At 46.5% G+C, this 18,702-nt stretch overlaps 1 protein-coding gene across 1 annotated transcript in view; it reads left to right on the top strand.

Moving 5' to 3' along the window:
* DHRS12 (dehydrogenase/reductase 12) overlaps nt 1-18,702 on the top strand; it is a 36,410-nt gene that overhangs the window by 14,421 nt on the left and 3,287 nt on the right. The window contains 4 exon segments of the mRNA XM_030813434.1: nt 45-126; nt 13,268-13,329; nt 15,632-15,736; nt 18,076-18,166. Coding sequence (XP_030669294.1) covers nt 45-126; nt 13,268-13,329; nt 15,632-15,736; nt 18,076-18,166 — 340 coding nt within the window.

Genomic DNA, 18,702 nt, shown 5'->3' with positions numbered 1-18,702 from the left:
GGCCCTATTTTTCTTTATTTTGAAATGGGAACTATAATTTTTAGATCAATAATGCAGGTTGCATGGTCAATAAAAGAGAGCTCACAGAAGATGGACTTGAAAAAAACTTTGCTACCAATACTCTGGGTAAGTACAAGAAGTTTTCTTATTTGTTTTTAGCAAAATAAACATAGAATGTACCATAGAAGGATTAAAAAAAAATTGACCAACTTTTTTGGTCCTTGGTCCTGGGCCTGATGACATTTGCTTTAAGTTTATCCTGAATTGTACTTATTTTTCTTCATAAAACACTTTTCTCTTTTCATGTTTCTTATAATAGGTGTTGGTGCCAGAAATACTTAGTATTGAAGTGTTTTTTTCCTAGGAAGCGCTAGGCTGTTTATAGACATTATTTTGAAGAGGAGAGCATGTTCAGCTTAAGTGTTGAGTGCAAGTCTAAAAACTGCAGCCAAGGGAACTTCCAGCCAGGGCTGAGGAAGGTGCAACCAATGGACAAGAAGATGGACCGAGAAGGGCATTGGCTAGAGCACAGGATACCTGGGCTCTAATTGCTACTCTGTAATAGCAGAGTGAAGTCATTTTATATCAGGCCAGTGGCTCTCCAAGTGGGGTTCCCAGACCAGCCGCCTCAGCATCACCTGGGAGCTTGAGAGACATGCACATTCTTAGATTCCCCACCCAGATCTACAGAATCTGGAACTCTGGAATGAGGCCAAGAGTTAAATCCATTTTGACAGGCCTTCTGGATGATTCTGGTGCACACTAAAGATTGAGAACTAATGTACTATGCTTTTAGTCTCCTTGGAGTTTCTCCTTCTCAAGCCAAGGGGCCTTTCAATTTTGAGATGCAACGAATCCAGCACTCTTCCTAGGACCTGTCGTACTTCCTTGTAGTGAGGGGGGTGTTTTAATTAAGTATTGTTCTAGGTCACAAGATGGATGGCAGGGGTTTGGGTGGTTGTTGGAGTCACTGAGGGTGTCCAATATATAGCAACCCTATTCCCAACCAAGAACTGAACAAATTGAGTAAGCCAATGGAATAACAGTTGAAAGCCAGCATGTCACTGTTGTTACTGATAAGGCTGGTTGAAGGGCATGGCTCAGTGCAAGAGCCGAATGGGTTTCCTCATATGGAACCCAAGAATTAGAAGGATTCACCTACTTGGTCACCTGGGACTCCCCCTTCTCTTCTTCCCCAGAAAGAGGAGAAGGGGAGGAGCAGAACTGAACAAGCCCCGCTCATTGTCCCCAAATTTACTAAATTTACTATGTTTTTTTTGAGACAGGATCTTGTTCTGTTGCCCTGGCTAGAGTGCAGTGATGTGATCATGGCTCACTGCAGCCTCGAACTCCTGGGCTCAAGCAATCCTTTCACCTCACCCTCTCAAGTAGCTAGGACTACAGGCATGTACCACCATGCCTAATTTTTTTTAATTAAAAATTTTTTGTTGTTGTTGAGGTGGGGGTCTCACTATGTTGCCCAGGCTAGTCTCAAACTCCTGGCCTCTAGCAATCCTCCTGCCTCAGCCTCCCAGAGTGTTGGGATTACAGGTGTGAGTCACTGCACCCAGCCTAAATTTACTGTTGAAACATGCTCCATCTCCCTGGCAGATGGAAGAAGGTCCAAGGGAGAAAGAACTCACCCTAATTGCACTCTCTTCTCAAGGAAAGAAAGGCTAGGAGTGGGAAGATGCCTTCTGCCCAGTGATGAGGTTGCATTTTTCAAAACAAATATATCTGGAAGCTTGTATGAAATGGCACAGGTTTAGTACAAAATATTTTCATCACTGACTTTGTTCCAAATATGGTATCCTTGCTGAAATGACCAAAAGAACCAAAATGTGGGGTCATGCTAGAGTTTGGCTCATAACTCGATGGGACAGCTGAGACTCCCAGAGTGCCGCAGCTGGTCCCCGAGGCACTGTTCCTCAGGACTGGTTACATAATTTGCGGAGTCCAGCACCAAATGGAAATGCGAGGCGCCATGTTAAAAAATTATTAAGGATTTCAATGCAGCGACCACAGAGCATTAAACCAGGTGCAGGGTCCTTCCAAGTACTGGGCTTTGTGCCACCTCACAGGATGAAGCCAGCTCTTTCACTCACCCATCCACCCACCATCTGACAAAATTCTGCTAAGTGTTCACTGCGGGCGGGCCACAAGTGAGAGTTGCATATATATGTATATTATATATATTTATATATATAATTATATGTTGTATATTAATATATAATTATATATTTATATATAATATTTATATATAATTATATATTTATATATAATATTTATATATAATTATATATTTATATATAATATTTATATATAATTATATATTTATATATAATATTTATATATAATTATATATTTATATATAATATTTATATATAATTATATATTTATATATAATATTTATATATAATTATATGTTGTATATTAATATATAATTATATATATTTATATATAATATTTATATTTTCTTTATATTATTTATATATAATATATATTATATATAATATATAATATATATTATATATAATATATATAATATATATTATATAAAATATATAATATAATAATATAATATATAATTATATTATTATATATTATATTATATATAATATATAATTATATAATATATTATATATAATATATAATTATATATTATATAATTATATATTTGTATATAATTATATATATTTATACATATTTTTGTATATCATATATATATAATTAATTTAGTGCTATGATGGAGGTAGTCCTACATCACAGATGAGGAAACTGAGGCTGAGAGAGAATGTTTCACTTGCCCAAGGTCAAGCGGAGGAGCCAGAATGTGAACCTCAGTCTGACTTCCTCCATGACCCACGCTCATTACCAGCACACAGTTCCACCCATCCCAGCATGTCTTCTCTCACCCCATCACCCTGTTATCCTAAATAAGTGCTAAGAAGTACTCGGAGGGAGTGACCAGCTATGCCAGGGGAGGCTGGGCTGGGGCTGGGGGCACCTCTCAGAGAAGCCCAAAGGTTTTGGAAGATGAAAAGGAGGGTAATCTGGGGACCTTGGCCTTGCTTGGGAATGTGGACAGGCTTGATAGACTCTAAAGGGACTGTCTATTTGATTATTCAGCTGGTTATGTTGCACCTTTGTAAGGATCCAGCCTGCTTCTAAAGACCTTGCTGTCTCTTCATTTTCATTTCCTGTTTGTGTTAGAAACATCTTACTGATTATTCCAACCTCTCTGAGAAGCGTAATAATTCTCGAGCTTTGATATTTATTCATCCTCTCTCAAGTGAAAGAAATAGTACAATACACAAAGAGGCATGCCAGCACAGAGGGGCAGCTCCATGGGTCTTTGCTTGAGAGATAAGGAGATACAGAGAGGTTAAAGTGCTGTCATTCCTCAGCAGGACCAGGCCAGACAAAAAACCTGGATCCCTGTCCGAGTCCTGGGAAATTGCTGGCTGCCTTTCTAATATGAAACATGTTTTCCTGGCCTGATTATGTAATGTGGGATAGGTTGTTTTCTATTTTCTAAGATTCACACGAGCCGTCAGGAACATTTGCAATCTCCAGCCAAACACCAGTAGGTTCCTGATACTCTGAGGAGAACGTAAACCTGAGCATTCGCAGGATTTATCACTGGATCCTAAGGGTTTTGAAGCTGGTAGAATAGTTAAATGCAAAATGCCTTCAGCACCCATGCGTGCACACGGCTTTGTTGAGACATCACAGTGTATGAATTAGATAGTTTGGAAAGAATAATTCTTAGCCTTTTGCGGGGGCGGGTGGGGCCTGGAGAGATTTTCATATTCTACTGAGGGACAAAAGCGAGCTGCCCTGGGTTGGTTGATGCGCAGTTGAGCCATGGAGGGGAAGAGATCGCAGGAGACAGCTTCTGTTGGGTGGCTGTTCTCACCCCTTTGTTTCAGGTCTCCTCCAGTCACATACGTTTTGCCTGTTAGCATTCAGTGGCATTAAGAGTCCATGAGGAGTGAAGACAGATGGGAGGGGGAGGGCGGGGAGGCTGAGCTAAGTGCCCTGCTGGCAGCCTGCCACAGCCTAGCGTTAGCAGATTAAAACTCTCACCCACATCTTAGCCTCTCTCACCACAGGACACAAGACGAGGACACTGATTCTATCTCCACCAGGACAGCTGCATCACCAATTAATTGACTGTGATAAACAGGCAGTGGTGCCTTAGCTCTTTGGCAGGAGGCGAGGAAGTTCGCCTTAGGTCACTTTGGAAGGATGTACATCGGGAGACAGAGAGTGTTGTCGCTTGACATTCTGTTACGTGGCACCCTCCTCGGGCACATCCCAGTAACTAGTGAGAGCTGCTGTTCGACACAGGGACCCCAGGTCCAGAGACGCCTTCATAACAATAGCACATACTGAGCACAGTCCCGGCGCTGCAGGCTGCACTGAAGGCTTTTCTTGGATTCTCTCATTCAGTCTCATAACCATTTTACAGATTTTACAAATGAGGAAACTGAGGCTCAGAGGTGGTCTAAAACCAGTCTGTGACTCACTTCCTAAACAAAGGACAACAAAATTGTGGTTGGGGCATTTTTTAGTGTAGGGTTGTATCGTCAGCTATTGCTGTGAAACAACTCCAAAATCTCAGGGGTGTACAATGATAAGCATGCATTTTTGCTGACTCTTCTGCAGATCTATTGGGCGGGCTGATCTCAGCTGGGCTCAGCTGTGTGTCTCCAAGCTGCAGGTTTGGTATGGAGTATGTGCCAAATATCTTGCATCCTCCTTGGACCAAGGTGTATTCTGGCCAAGGTATATGCTCAGGGCAATGGCAGAGGCCCAGGTGTGCGAGCAATTCCAAGCCTCTGCTTGCATCCAAGCCCCTTTGATTAACTGGACATGATACCCAGTTAACCAATCCAGAAATCAGCAGATATCCAGTTAATGAAAGCAAATCATTTTACAGAGCTCCAAATCAAGAATCAGAGAAGTATACTTCTCTCACAGAGGTGGCAAGGAGAGAATGAATATTGAACAATAATCTGCCACAGGGTTTTTTTTTTTTTTACATTCTAATTCTTTGAAAATGGGTCACCTGAGTTTAATATGTTAACTGTTTATTAATCAAAATACTTAATGAACAAAGGCACCTTATTTGTTCCATAAACATTTTGTTTTTTTTGAGACAGAGTCTCACTCTGTCACCCAGGCTGGAGTGTAGTGGCATGATCTCAGCTCACTGCAACCTCCATCTCTTGGGCTCAAGTAATTCTCCTGCTTCAGCCTCCTGAGTAGCTGGGATTACAGGTGCACGCCACCACACCCATCTAATTTTTTCATTTTTAATAGAGATGGGGTTTCACTGTGTTGGTCAGGCTGGTCTTGAACTCCTGACTTCAGGTGATCCACCTGCCTCAGCCTCCCAAATGGCTGGGATTACAGGCATGAGCCACTGCGCCTGGCTTGTTACATAAACATTTATAAAGGGCCCATTTTATGCCAGATGCTGTGGCCAGTCATGGGTATTGAGAAGTGGAAGAGACTGCTGGCCCAGTGGGGGAATTAGACACATACATAATTTCAGTAATCATGTGGTAAAACTCTCTTTTCATCCATGAAGGGAGATTGGTACGGAGACTCAGAGGAAAACAGAGAACAGTGCTTCCAAGGCAGAATGCTTCCTTAGACGGGGGATGCGTTTGGTGCCAGGCATTCTTACTTATCAATAACCTTTACCTGAGCTATCCTCATGCACCGTTTTGTTCCTAAGATCTCCTTCCAGCTCACGAACCTTCAAGCCTCCCAGAAAGGCACAGAGCCTGGGAAGTAGCACTGTAGAAATGGCAGCTAATGTTGTTTTAACATCCAGATTCCTTAACCCGGAATTAAAGTCCTTTGTTAGCAGACCCCACCTCTTGTCCAAATGTATTTCCCATTATTTTCCTACATGGACCCTGTAGCAGTCAGCCTCTTATTTTGGAACTTGCCACTGGCAGTGCTACCTCTATGCTTTTGTCTTGCTGCTCCCCTGCCTGGAATGTCCCCTACCTGGCTAACTCATACTGCTCCTCTGTGACTCTGCTGGACACATTCCTCCCACTGAGCCTGGTCAGATGCTCCCCTCTGGGCTCCCATGGACCCCTCTGTGTGCCTGTTGTGGCTCAGCAGAAGCCACCTGCTGATGGGTGGGTTTCTCGCCCAGAGCATGGATCCTTGAGGGCAGAATCCACCTGGCTCTCAGGAGGCACACAGTCACACTGGCTGCACTGAGCAGGGTTGTAGTCCAGCTCCTCCAGTTACCTGACTCTGTACGAATGTCCTCAACCTCCCCACGCCTTACTTTCCCATTCTGTAAAATGGGGATGTTGATACTTTTATAGGCCAGAAGTGGAGATTTAAAAAAGACTTGTAAGATATTTAACCAAAGAGAAATAACCTGTGTGCACACAAAAATATGCACACGATTGTTTATAGCAGCTTATTCATAATTGCCCCAAACAGGAGTCAGCCCAGATATATGATGAATAGATAAACTGGCACTCCCATTCAGTGGAATGCGATTCAGCAATAAAAAGGCACAAAATGTCAATGTACAAAACAATGTGAGTGACTCTTAGATGCACCAGCCAAAGTCAAGCCAGACCCCAAGGGGTGCAGGCTGTGATTCCATTTATAGGACATTCTGGAAAAGGCAACCTAGGGGGCTAAGAAGAGGTCAGAGGCTGCAGGGGCGGGATTAGGGAGTGGTTAGGGGCAGGAGGAGGGTGTGACTACAAAGGGAATGTGAGTGGCTATGAGGGAACATCTGGAGTGATAGAGTTCTTCTGAATCATACCACAGTCTAATGCATAGTTACATGACTCTGCATCTGTCACAGTTCAGAACTGTGTACACACACACGCACACACACACGCACGCACAGATTTTACTTTATGTTAAAAAATTACATATATATTATATCAACAAGAAAAAAGAAAGCATTGTAACTTTCAGCTCAATGCCTGGCATGTAGTGAGTCTGTTCCGTCCTAAGAAGCATATTATTCATTATGATTGTTTCTTGGTGCTCGTCCTCAGTAACAAGTGAGCTTCTCTTGGGGAGACTGTGTCCTCAGCTTGAGGTGGGGGTAGATTTCAGGCCACAGGGGAGGCTGGTGGAGTCTGGAGCTCCTAGGAACCCCATTTCCCCTCGACCCCTAGAAGGGCCCCAGGTGAGGCTCTTGGTTTAAATTGCACCGGGGAGCCTTCCTAAGGAGAGAGAATGGACAAGCTCAGAAGTCAGAGATCATTTTCCCATTGATTTTCGGTTTTCTGCCAGCCATGGAAGCTGCTTTTGATGAGACACAAAAGCTTCCCAGACTTGAGCCTCCTGGGCCACGCCGTGCCCCCTGCTCTGGCCCGCTCTTCCTTCTGGGCAGCTCCATGGTGGTGCAGAGTCCTCGCGAGGCTCTGTGGTGTCTGCCCTTCTAGGTCTCCTGGCCTAGGAGCACCGGCTCCAAATCCAAGTCCTCCTGTGGGCCAGGACCTTACCTAATTACCTGGCTGGGATTTGGTGAATGTTTTAAAGGCGTGCTGGTAACATTCATTTGAGGAGTTTTAGAAACAAAATCTCAAATAAGCACCTTTGTCCTTTTAATGAGCTGAGGCCCAAGTGCCCACACTCGGGTTCTCCCTGCAGTACAGCAGGTTCTTTCATACATCTCAGTGAAGCACATAGGACCCCCCATACTGCGGCTGTGACAGCAGGGGGTGACATCAGTCACCTGGCTAGGCCCTGGAGAAGAGCCTCCACAGCACTTTCTCCACCAGCCTCTCATGCTCCCTGAGTCCCGGGCATCCTGCAGCTCACTCCAGTTGGCTTATCTCCCTGACCTTTGGCCACTCACGTGCTGACGTCACCTATGACCCTCATATTCCTGGTTCCGGAGAGTGCACCTCTACCACATCCATCGGCAGCACTGGGCACAGCTGCCCACGCTCCCGTAGCGCGATGGCCTCCGAGCCGCCTGTGATTCCACCCTCAGAGGTTGGCTCCTTCTCAACCTCCTTAGCCAGCTGCAGCATGTCTGCAGGGACTTTAAATGTTGGCATCCCTCCCAGACCAATCCTGTGCCCTCCTTTCTCCTCCCACACTCTCTGTTGGGATCTCATCCTTGCCCCAGTGCCATCATGTGCCTGGCTCCCAAGGGCCCCCTTCCAGCCCACATCTCTCTTCTGAGTTCCAGGTCCAGATCTCAAAACACCTCAGACTCAGCATGTCCAAAACTGAAGCATTATTCCCTCACCGGTCTGCTCCTGTAATGGGCCCCACCCCAGTGGCCAGCATCATCTCCATCACCGCTTGTCCTTGACACCCCCTCACTTCTCATATCCAAGCAGTGATCGTGCCTTTGGACTCCCTGCACAACGTGTCCCCAGTCTTGTCTCCTGCTCTTCAGCTCCACTGCGACTACTCTGCCCAAGCCACTGCGGTCACTGTGATGTAGTGGAGTAATATGGGGCCCTAGGTGCCCTCCTGTACCCACCTCCCGAACAGAAGCTTCCTCCATAAGGCTGACAGAGTGGTCCTTATGCATGCAAATCTGTTTCCTTCTGCTTAAAGTCACCCCTTGGTTTCATATGAGGTGAGTGTCTCTGGCGTTGCCCTTGGAGGCTGCAGCCTCACATTGCCCTACCCTCTACCATGCTCACTCAGCTGCAGCTGCTCTGGTTGCACTCTCCAGCCTCAGGGCCTCTTTGCACAGGCTGTGCTCCATACCTGCAGCCCTTCTTCCCATCTCTAGCCCTCTACCTGCCTGTTCCCTCCTCTCCTCCAGGTCTTAGCTGAAATGTCCCTTCACAGTTCATGCAGAACCTGACACCCCCCACCACCCCACCCCCATGTGCCCATAGCACTCTAGCACTTACCTCGACTGTGAGTGTAGGTTAGTCACGTAGTAACGTATAATGCCTGGGAATGCCTGGCGGAGGGCAGGGCGCCCTCAGTCTGTATCCTGAGTACTTAGTGCTCGGTCTGGCACTCAGTGGGCCCTTGATAAATACTTGTTCAGTGCATGGAACTGGATAAGGTGGCGGGGATGAGTTGAGGTTGGGGGCAAAAGGGAAGGCCTGACTCACGCTAACCACTCTCTGAGCCCAAAACAGGAATACCCCATAGGAAGCCAGTGCCTTGAATGTCTTCTAATAGCTCATTTCCTCTGGGACTCTGTCCTGCTGTCTTCTCCAGGTAATGTAATCTTTGAAATCATCTTTATATAATGTGTGAGATTAGTGTGTGAGCCCCCCAGGCTCACTATGTTTTTGTTACTGTACAACAGAAGTACCAAATGGTGTTCACCAGTGCAGCTGTCTGCTCCTTTAAAATTAACACCAGAAACTTCCCAGGGACAGCAAGACAATGATTTTCTCCATCAGATAGTAGCGTGGATGGAAGCACATAACCCATTGGCTAGTAACCAAAGTAGCTTTAATTCAAGGTGGCTTTGAAGGTTTTTTAATAGAAATGCCAATCAGTTTTCCTATGCTAAATTTACAAATTGCGATATATTTTTCTCATTAAAAATAATTACCTTTAATGCTATTAAAATGTCATACTCAAGATATATAATTTCAGAAATACTATGAATTTAGTATTTGGAGGATGCAGACATGGGTTTCACAGTGCTCTGAGAACACGCAGCATCTCTCCTTCAGCATCACCTGGGCTCCACACAGTTTTATCTCCCTTCTTAATTAGTTGATAGAGAGATTTGCCTCAAGTCATGTACCCGTGTAATAAAAGTTCTTGTTGCCATATTTAGAAGACTATGTCCAACATAAATTCCACTGCCAGATCTCTTTCTCGTAATGAACTTCCATCGACATAATGAGTTCCTTGGAAGAAAAGCATTGTATAAATTAAAAATACTAATGAGTCATAATGATAATGAATTATTTTCCATATTACTGGGAGTAGGACTAACCTTGGGCAACTTTTCCAGTAGCTGAAGGTGCCTTCCCTCCTCCCAGGCCTGCCCTCCCATGGGATTCTGTACTCTAAAATATCTCTCTTTTTCTCTCATCAAAACCTTGAATCACCCAAATGTCCCTGATATTAATAGGAAGTCTTAGAGGAAAGGAAGTTGTTGACCTGGTTCACACAAAGATATGAATGACTAAAAGTACCCATTAACCATTTATAACAATGTCCCTCCTGTGTCTGTCCAGAGACATTCTTATTTATTTATTTTTGAGATGGAATCTCACTCTGTTGCCCAAGCTGGAGTGCAGTGGCATAGTCTCAGCTCACTGCAACCTCTGCCTCCCGGGTTCAAGCGATTCTCCTGCCTCAGCCTCCCGAGTAGCTGGGACTACAGGTGTGGGCCACCACGCCCGGCTAATTTTTGTATTTTTAGTAGAGACGGGGTTTCACCATGTTGGCCAGGCTGGTCTTGAACTCCTGACCTCAAACGATCCACCCGCCTCGGCCTCCCAAAGTGCTGGGATTACAGGCGTGAGCCACTGTGCCCAGGAGACATTCTTATTTTAAAGGGTGGCTGGTTATCCCGGGAGAACTGGTGGACTTCCTAACTGAGACAAGCCAAGTGTCTTAGGGTTTGTGTGGTCAGAAGTAACAGGAACCCACACAGGAAGACTAAACAAAAAAATAATTTATTAGTGGGCTAGAAGGGCAGCCCTCACAGAACTCAATGGCAGAGACACAGCTGGGCTTTGGGAGGGCCAGGGACAGGACAGGAGAACCTGTCAGCAGCTGAGGTGACCTTCTGCTTCCCTGGGACTGTTGTCCATGGACTCTCGTCACAACTGCTTTGTTCACTCTCCGTCTCTGCTTTTCCTTGCCTCTGGGTCACATATGGCTGCCACTGAGTCACCTGTCCTCCATTCAGCATCCCATTTTCACACTCTTGTAGGGAGAGTTTGGCTGGGACAGCTTGGACCAGGTGTCACCCCCCTGGCTCAGTCCATCTGCCCGTGGCCTGGGCACATGGGACAAACACAGCACCTGGCCCAGGGCAAAGACTCAGTTATATGTTTGTTGTTGTTATAAACAGGATGTGTTTGGGGCCTACCCCTAAAAAGAGAGAATGGGGCATGTTTCCCAAAGAAGTCTACTGCACCAGGCTGAGGAGTTTTTTGCTTAATTCAATGGGGGACCGGAGTGTTGAAGGACTTTGGGGGCGGGAGAGTGACGTTGGCTCACGTGTTAATGACAGGCCCCTGTTTGGATCTGTGTGAGCTGGGCAAGGAGCAACTGGCGCCGTGTTCACTGAGGAAAGAATGACTTGCAGAATGGATACCTTCCTTCTCCTTGGCATGGGTTGGCATGCAGCATGGCTACGTGACTCAAGAAAAGGGAGATGCGCCATCTGTTTTCCACGTTGTGTGAACTTGCTGGGACTTTGGATAAGTCACTGAACCTCTCTGGGATTCTGTAACTCTAATTCTTTCAATAAGAGGTTATATATATATACACACACACCCACATATATGTGTACACACATATGTATGCACATATATACTTATATATTGTGTATTATTTTAGCAGATTATTATTGTGTTTCTCTAGGAGTTTTTTTAAAAGCACCTGCTACTTGGCAGTCCCCTAGAGGAGAGAGTACTTGGCAGGGACAAGCGACCCAGCCAGCCCTACTGTAGGTGCCTGGGAATGAGAGCTGAGCACCTCCCAGGCAGGGAGGACAGGTGCAAAGGGGCTCACCCCAGCTCTCGCCGTCCTAAGAGGAGAGAGGAGGTGCCCTTCGCAGGCAGCAGAGCCAGCCCAGCCGCTGGCTTTCATTTCTCTTCCTCACAAGAGCCATTTATGACAATCCGTCAGGGCAGGCTGATGCGGCAGATCGCTTTTGGCAGAAGTCCTTTCTACTTGTCATAAATTAAATCACAGAGAAAGCCACCGGCGGTGAATACAAAGAAAGTCCAAGACCACTGGCTGGAGGTTAACAGCTGTTAGCGACCCAGGGTTCAGGAGACTTTACAAATCCACAAATACGAACAAGGCAGGCTCCTCCAAATAAATTGGGCTATGAACAACTAAGAATGCTGTCTGGGATGAAAGTCACAACTCAGAATCACAAATGATAATACAGCAAGAGCAGGACAAAGGCGGCCTGCCCAGAGAACTTTCCAGTCCTCACAGGACATGCACACATTTTTATTTTACCACAAACTCCTCTGATCCTGTGAGGTGGGCTGGCCAGCTATTATCTCCTGAAAATGCCACCGCACTTGCCTATGGTCACACCGCTGGTAAGTGCCAGAGCCAGTGTTCAGAGGGAGGCCCCTGGATCCACCTCTAGGACCTTTCCCACGATGCCAGGCAGCTCCTGCAAGCTGGATGCAGGCCACGTCGCGGGCGGTGCAGGAAGCTGTGGTGAGAGCTGGTCACACAGAAACTCCATGGCGTAGCCCAGAAAAGAGCCCAGGGCTCGCCACTTTAAGCCCCTGACTTGATTCCTGCCTCACTTTGGGGTAAGGGGCTTTAAACTCTCCCTTTTTTGTAAACACAGAGTAATAAACATTCATTGTTTAAAAAAATACAGGCATGTATAAGAAGAATATAGAAACGATAATCCCACCATTCAGAGATGAGCATTTTTAACCTTTCAGGGCATCACTCTCATCCTTGCAGACATTTTCTCTTCATCTTGACACATCTTTCCTCACCAAAATGGAATGCTGTTGTTCCCACTGTTTTGTAATTTCTCATTCCATATATATTAGGAATGTCTTTCCACGTCACACACACTTCAGTGTTTTTCTCATTCCCTTAGAAATGTTATATGTATATTTCTTGATCGAAGAAATAACCATGAAGTTATATGCTCATTGTAAAAATACTCAAATCCAAACAGTGCAGAAATGTATAGCAAAGGAAGGAAAAATTTTACGAATTCCACCCTTGAGACCTAATTTAGCGGTATTGCTAAATTTCATCTTCACATTTTTCTGTGCAAAGACTGGACATCTAGATGCATTTTTCCTTCTGCAAAGTGGACCCATCTACTGTTTGGCAGTTTTCTTTTTCCCTTCCTGTATTCCTGTAGTGTGGACATCTTTTCCTGTCGGTACATGAGGCTCTAAGGCATCTTTCTTCCAGTCCTGGGAAAAGGAACATTTGGCTTGAAGGATCCTCGGAAGGAGGGACTGCCCCTCAGGGGGCCACTTGCCCTCTTGTGGGGGGCGGGTGCGGGCAGACAGTCCCCACATCAGTCCTGCAGGACCCCCTGAGTGGGGCTTTCTGCGGCCCCCTCACGGGATGCTGTGTGCTGCCTCAGGTGTGTACATTCTCACGACCGGCCTGATCCCTGTGCTGGAGAAAGAACACGACCCCCGAGTGGTGAGCTGACCTTGTGGGATGTTTTGAGGGTAATGGACTTTGCTCCTGATGGGAAGTCAGTGGGCCTAGGTTTGCTGCCAGACTGCCCTAAGGGGGCCATTCTGTCCACATCCACAGCAAAACCCCAATTCTGTCAGGGGGCCGAGAGGGAGGTGGAGGCATGCCAAGGGCAAATTCAGACCCCAGCCCTTTCTGAATCCCCCCAACCCCCAACCCCCACTCCGGCTGTCACGTGGGCGTCCACAAAGCACTGGGGAGGGAGGCCTCCGAAGGGCAGGGGCGGCTTGTGGGGCGCTCAGGTCAGGGTGGTGCTGCTCTTCCTGGGGCCTGTCCTGCTCAGAGGGGAAGGGACTGGCTACTGGAGCCTGTTCTCCCCCAGTGGGTTGAAATATAAATTGGAGAAAGCAGGAAGAAGACAGTTAATGTAGGCTGCCTTCTCTCTGCTGTGGTGGGCAGAATAATGATCCCTGCCACCCCCCACCCAAAAGTTCATATCCTAATCCTAGAACCTGTGACTGTGTCACCTTTATATAGCAGAAGGGACTTGGCAGCTGCAGTTCAGTTCAGGGTCTTGGGATGAGAAGCATGTCCTGGAGTATCCAGGTGGGCTCGGTGGAGTCCCAAGGGTCCTCATGGGAGAGAGGGAGGAGGGCGGGAGTCAGAGGAGAAGTGACCATGGAAGCAGAGGGTGGAGACGTGGCTGTGAGCTGAGGAGTGCTGGCAGCCTCTAGAAGTTGAAGGCAAGGAATGGAGTCTCCTCTGAAACTGGCAGAGGGGACGCAGCTCTGCTGACACTTGGATTTTAGCCCATGAGCCCCACCTTGGAATTCTGGGCTCCAGAACCATAGGAGAATACTGTAGGAGAATACTGTAGGAGAGTACATGGAGGAGAATACTGTAGAATACATGTAGGAGAATACTGTAGGGGAATACATGTAGGAGAATACTGTAGGAGAATACTGTAGGAGAATACATGTAGGAGAATACATGTAGGAGAATACTGTAGGGAATACTGTAGGGAATACATGTAGGGGAATACTGTAGGAGAATACTGTAGGAGAATACATGTAGGAGAATACTGTAGGGGAATACATGTAGGAGAATACTGTAGGGGAATACATGTAGGAGAATACTGTAGGAGAATACTGTAGGAGAATACATGTAGGAGAATACTGTAGGAGAATACATGTAGGAGAATACTGTAGGAGAATACATGTAGGAGAATACTGTAGGAGAATACTGTAGGGAATACATGTAGGAGAATACTGTAGGAGAATACATGTAGGAGAATACATGTAGGAGAATGCTGTAGGAGAATACATGTAGGAGAATACTGTAGGGGAATACATGTAGGAGAATACTGTAGGAGAATACATGTAGGAGAATACATGTAGGAGAATACTGTAGGAGAATACTGTAGGAGAATACTGTACTGTAGGAGAATACATGTAGGAGAATACTGTAGGAGAATACATGTAGGAGAATACTGTAGGGAATACATGTAGGAGAATACATGTAGGAGAATACTGTAGGAGAATACTGTAGGAGAATACTGTAGGAGAAACATGTAGGAGAATACTGTAGGAGAAACTGTAGGAGAATACTGTAGGAGAATACATGTAGGAGAATACTGTAGGAGAATACATGTAGGAGAATACTGTAGGAGAAACATGTAGGAGAATACTGTAGGAGAATACATGTAGGAGAATACTGTAGGAGAATACATGTAGGAGAATACTGTAGGAGAATACATGTAGGAGAATACTGTAGGAGAATACATGTAGGAGAATACTGTAGGAGAAACTGTAGGAGAATACTGTAGGAGAATACATGTAGGAGAATACTGTAGGAGAATACATGTAGGAGAATACTGTAGGAGAATACATGTAGGAGAATACTGTAGGAGAATACATGTAGGAGAATACTGTAGGAGAATACATGTAGGAGAATACTGTAGGAGAATACATGTAGGAGAATACTGTAGGAGAATACATGTAGGAGAATACATGTAGGAGAATACTGTAGGAGAATACATGTAGGAGAATACATGTAGGAGAATACTGTAGGAGAATACTGTAGGAGAATACATGTAGGAGAATACTGTAGGAGAGTACATGTAGGAGAATACTGTAGGAGAATACCGTAGGCGAATACATGTGTTGCTTCAAGCCACTAATTTTGTGGTCATTGGTCACAACAGCAAGAAGCACTGGTCACAACAGCAAGAAGCACTGCTCCACAGGGGGTGAAGAGTGGAAGGGGTCACAGCCTTTAGTTTGTAAATCTCTTACCTTTATTGCAGATAACCGTCTCCTCAGGAGGAATGTTGGTTCAGAAACTGAACACCACTGATCTCCAGTCCGAAAGAACACCATTTGATGGAACTATGGTCTATGCACAAAACAAGGTCAGTGAGGTGGGTTTCCTGAGACTGCATTTTACCCACGGGCTGCGCGGGCCCTTTTCCAAGGAAAGCTTCCTCTGGGATGCACATAAATTGGACCTTAGTAGTTCATGCAGCACCTGAAAATGTTCCCCCACCAAGAGGGCTCCCCTTTTGGGAGCACAGCTCTGCCCAGACTCATGTGGGCTTTCAGCAGCATCCTGGGAGAAGCCACAAAGCCACCGCGTCTCCTCTCGGTGTTTCTTAGACCCACACAGAACAGGATCCTAGCAGGGGGATCCATTGCCCTGTGCTGCTCAGGGGGAATGAGGACGGCGAGTGGTCCCTCCTCTCTCCTCTGGGCAGCTCTTGGCTTCCCGGAGGCTCACTGGGAGGGGCGGCACATTGAATTCTGAGGGAGGGAAGGGGCTACAGTCCAGAACCCTTGACTACCCTGAACAGAAAGTAGATTTCTGCAGATGGAGCATCCTTCATCTGAAAATCCCAGATCCAAAATGCTCCAAGATCCAAATCATTTTGAGTGCTGACATGATGTCACAAGTGGAAAATTCCACACTTTTGCTCTCTGATGGTTTCATGAACACACATTTTGTTTCATGCACAACATTATTTTAAAAATATTGTATGAAATTCCCTTCAGGCTATTTGTAAAGGCGTATAGGACACATAAATGAATTTTGTGTTTAGACTTGAGTTCTATCCCCAAGATATCTCGTTATGTATGTGCAGATATTCCAAAATTTGAAAAAAATCTGAAACTTGAAACACTTCTGGGCCTCAGCATTTCAGATGAAGGATGCTCAACCTGTACTGCTGTATCGCTGCTTATTACAGCTATATTTAAAAGCCGGATATATATAACTTCCATATTTACAGTTCTTGCCCTTAAATTCACCCGGTAGGGCGCCCACATTGTCTGTAAGGCTGCCAGCACCCTCCGCCTTCCTTGTCGGTGCTGTGTGCCTTCCGAAGGTGGCCCTGTCTGAGACTCTCTGCACCTCCACTTCTTCTGCTTATATGCCCCGGGCGTGCCCTAATTTTGCTCCCTGACCCCAGACCAAATCCTGGTGAATTACATCTCATGACTCTACATCCTGACATTTGAAAGACCTGCACTTCTTTACAGTTTTCCCAGAGGACATGGGAACAAACCAGCCACTTGTTGTAAATGAGACCCAGAGATAGAGTTCTTTGCCAAGCATGATCAAACTACCCGGGATGGGGCAATAGTGTGACTGCAGCTGGGAAAGGGGAGGATTTAAGGATTTTTATTGTCTATAACTGATGTATTCTCTGTGTCCAGTACATTTGCTACGCTCTGCCTAAGAAAGGAGTTAATTCATATATATATATAGGCTTACTGCAATCTCTGTCTCCTTGGTTTAAGCAATTCTCCTACCTCAGCCTCCTGAGTAGCTGGGATTACAGCTCCAAAATCCAAATCATTTTGATTTGCCTACCACTACACCCAGCTAATTTTTGCATTTTTAGTAGAGACTGGGTTTCATCACATTGGCCAGGCTGGTCTTGAACTCCTGACTTCAGGTGATCTGCCCGCCTCCCAAAGTGCTGGGATTACAGACTTGAGCCACTGCGTCCGGCCTTAATTCCCATATTAGCTGAACACACACTGTATGCCGGTCTGTGCTGGGGGCCTGAGGTACAGCAGTGAACAGGACAGATACCACCCCTGCCCTCAGTGAGCAGCAAAGAATAGAGTCACCCAGGCGACTTGTGGATGAGGAACACCTGGGCACTGAGGGGTGTAATTTCATGGGGGGTGGGCCTACTGTTCCTTCTCTGTCAGCGTTTTATTGGGTTAGCTCATTGCTTGTTCTGGCCTCCTTTGGAGTGGGCAGGACCTGCTAGGTCCTACTCAGGGCTGCTGAGTAAAGACTGATTCTGGAGGAGGGTGACATCAAGCGGCTGTACATACTGCAGAGTCCAGTGTAAGATAAGCCAGGGCTGGGCGCGGTGGCTCACGCTTGTAATCCCAGCACTTTGGGAGGCCGAGGCGGGCAGATCACGAGGTCAGGAGATCGAGACCACGGTGAAACCCCGTCTCTACTAAAAATACAAAAAATTAGCCAGGCATGGTGGCGGGCACCTGTAGTCCCAGCTACTAGGAGAGGCTGAGGCAGGAGAATGGCGTGAACCCGGGAGGCGGAGCTTGCAGTGAGCCGAGATTGCGCCACTGCACTCCAGCCTGGGTGACAGAGCGAGACTCCGTCTCAAAAAAAAAAAAAAAAAGAAAAGATAAGCCAGGCTGGGCAGGGCTTATCTCCTGCCCTTGCACCTGATGGCGCCTCCTCTCTCCTGTTCACCCCCTCGCTCCTGTCCAGAGGCAGCAAGTGGTTCTGACGGAGTGGTGGGCCTAAGGGCACCCGGCCATCCATTTTTCTTCCATGCATCCTGGCTGGGCCGACACCCCAGGTATGTCATAGCCTTTAATTGCTGAGCCACTTACATTTCATCTAAAAATACCTGAGCAGCCGCAGGATTGACTCTCCCCAGGAATGACCTAAAACCAGCGTAATGAGGACTGAGGAGTAGCTTCATTTCCATTTAGGCAGGGGCACGTTGGGACTGCAGCTGGGGGAAGCCTCATGCAGACACAGAGCTTTTGCTTCCAGCTTGCCCTGTGCAAGTCAGGGAAGGAGACGGTGGGAACGGGAGTGGGTGCGCCTGGGGCGCCCTCCTAACTACAGCATATCCTGGTGAGAGAGGGAGCCGGTGACCACTGTCATTTCCATGTCAGAGAGGAATGAGCAGGAGCTGAGGAAGGTAGTGGGAGAGGCCCGAGCTGCCTCACCACTCCCCAGGTTTTTGGAAATAATGATGCATGAAGGTAAATGACAGCCACAAGGACACAGCTCGAGGGATCTGGAAGTGTGTTGGAGCAGCGGTGGAGGTGAGCAGAATTCTCTTCCGGATCTGCCTCACCAACTCCGTGACCTCAGGCAGCTCAC

This window comes from Nomascus leucogenys, chromosome 5, assembly GCF_006542625.1.
Source record: "Nomascus leucogenys isolate Asia chromosome 5, Asia_NLE_v1, whole genome shotgun sequence".
Classification (NCBI taxonomy): Eukaryota; Metazoa; Chordata; class Mammalia; order Primates; family Hylobatidae; genus Nomascus; species Nomascus leucogenys.
The sequence above is the reverse complement of the archived record's forward strand: the minus strand, read 5'-3'. Positions and strand labels throughout refer to the sequence as shown.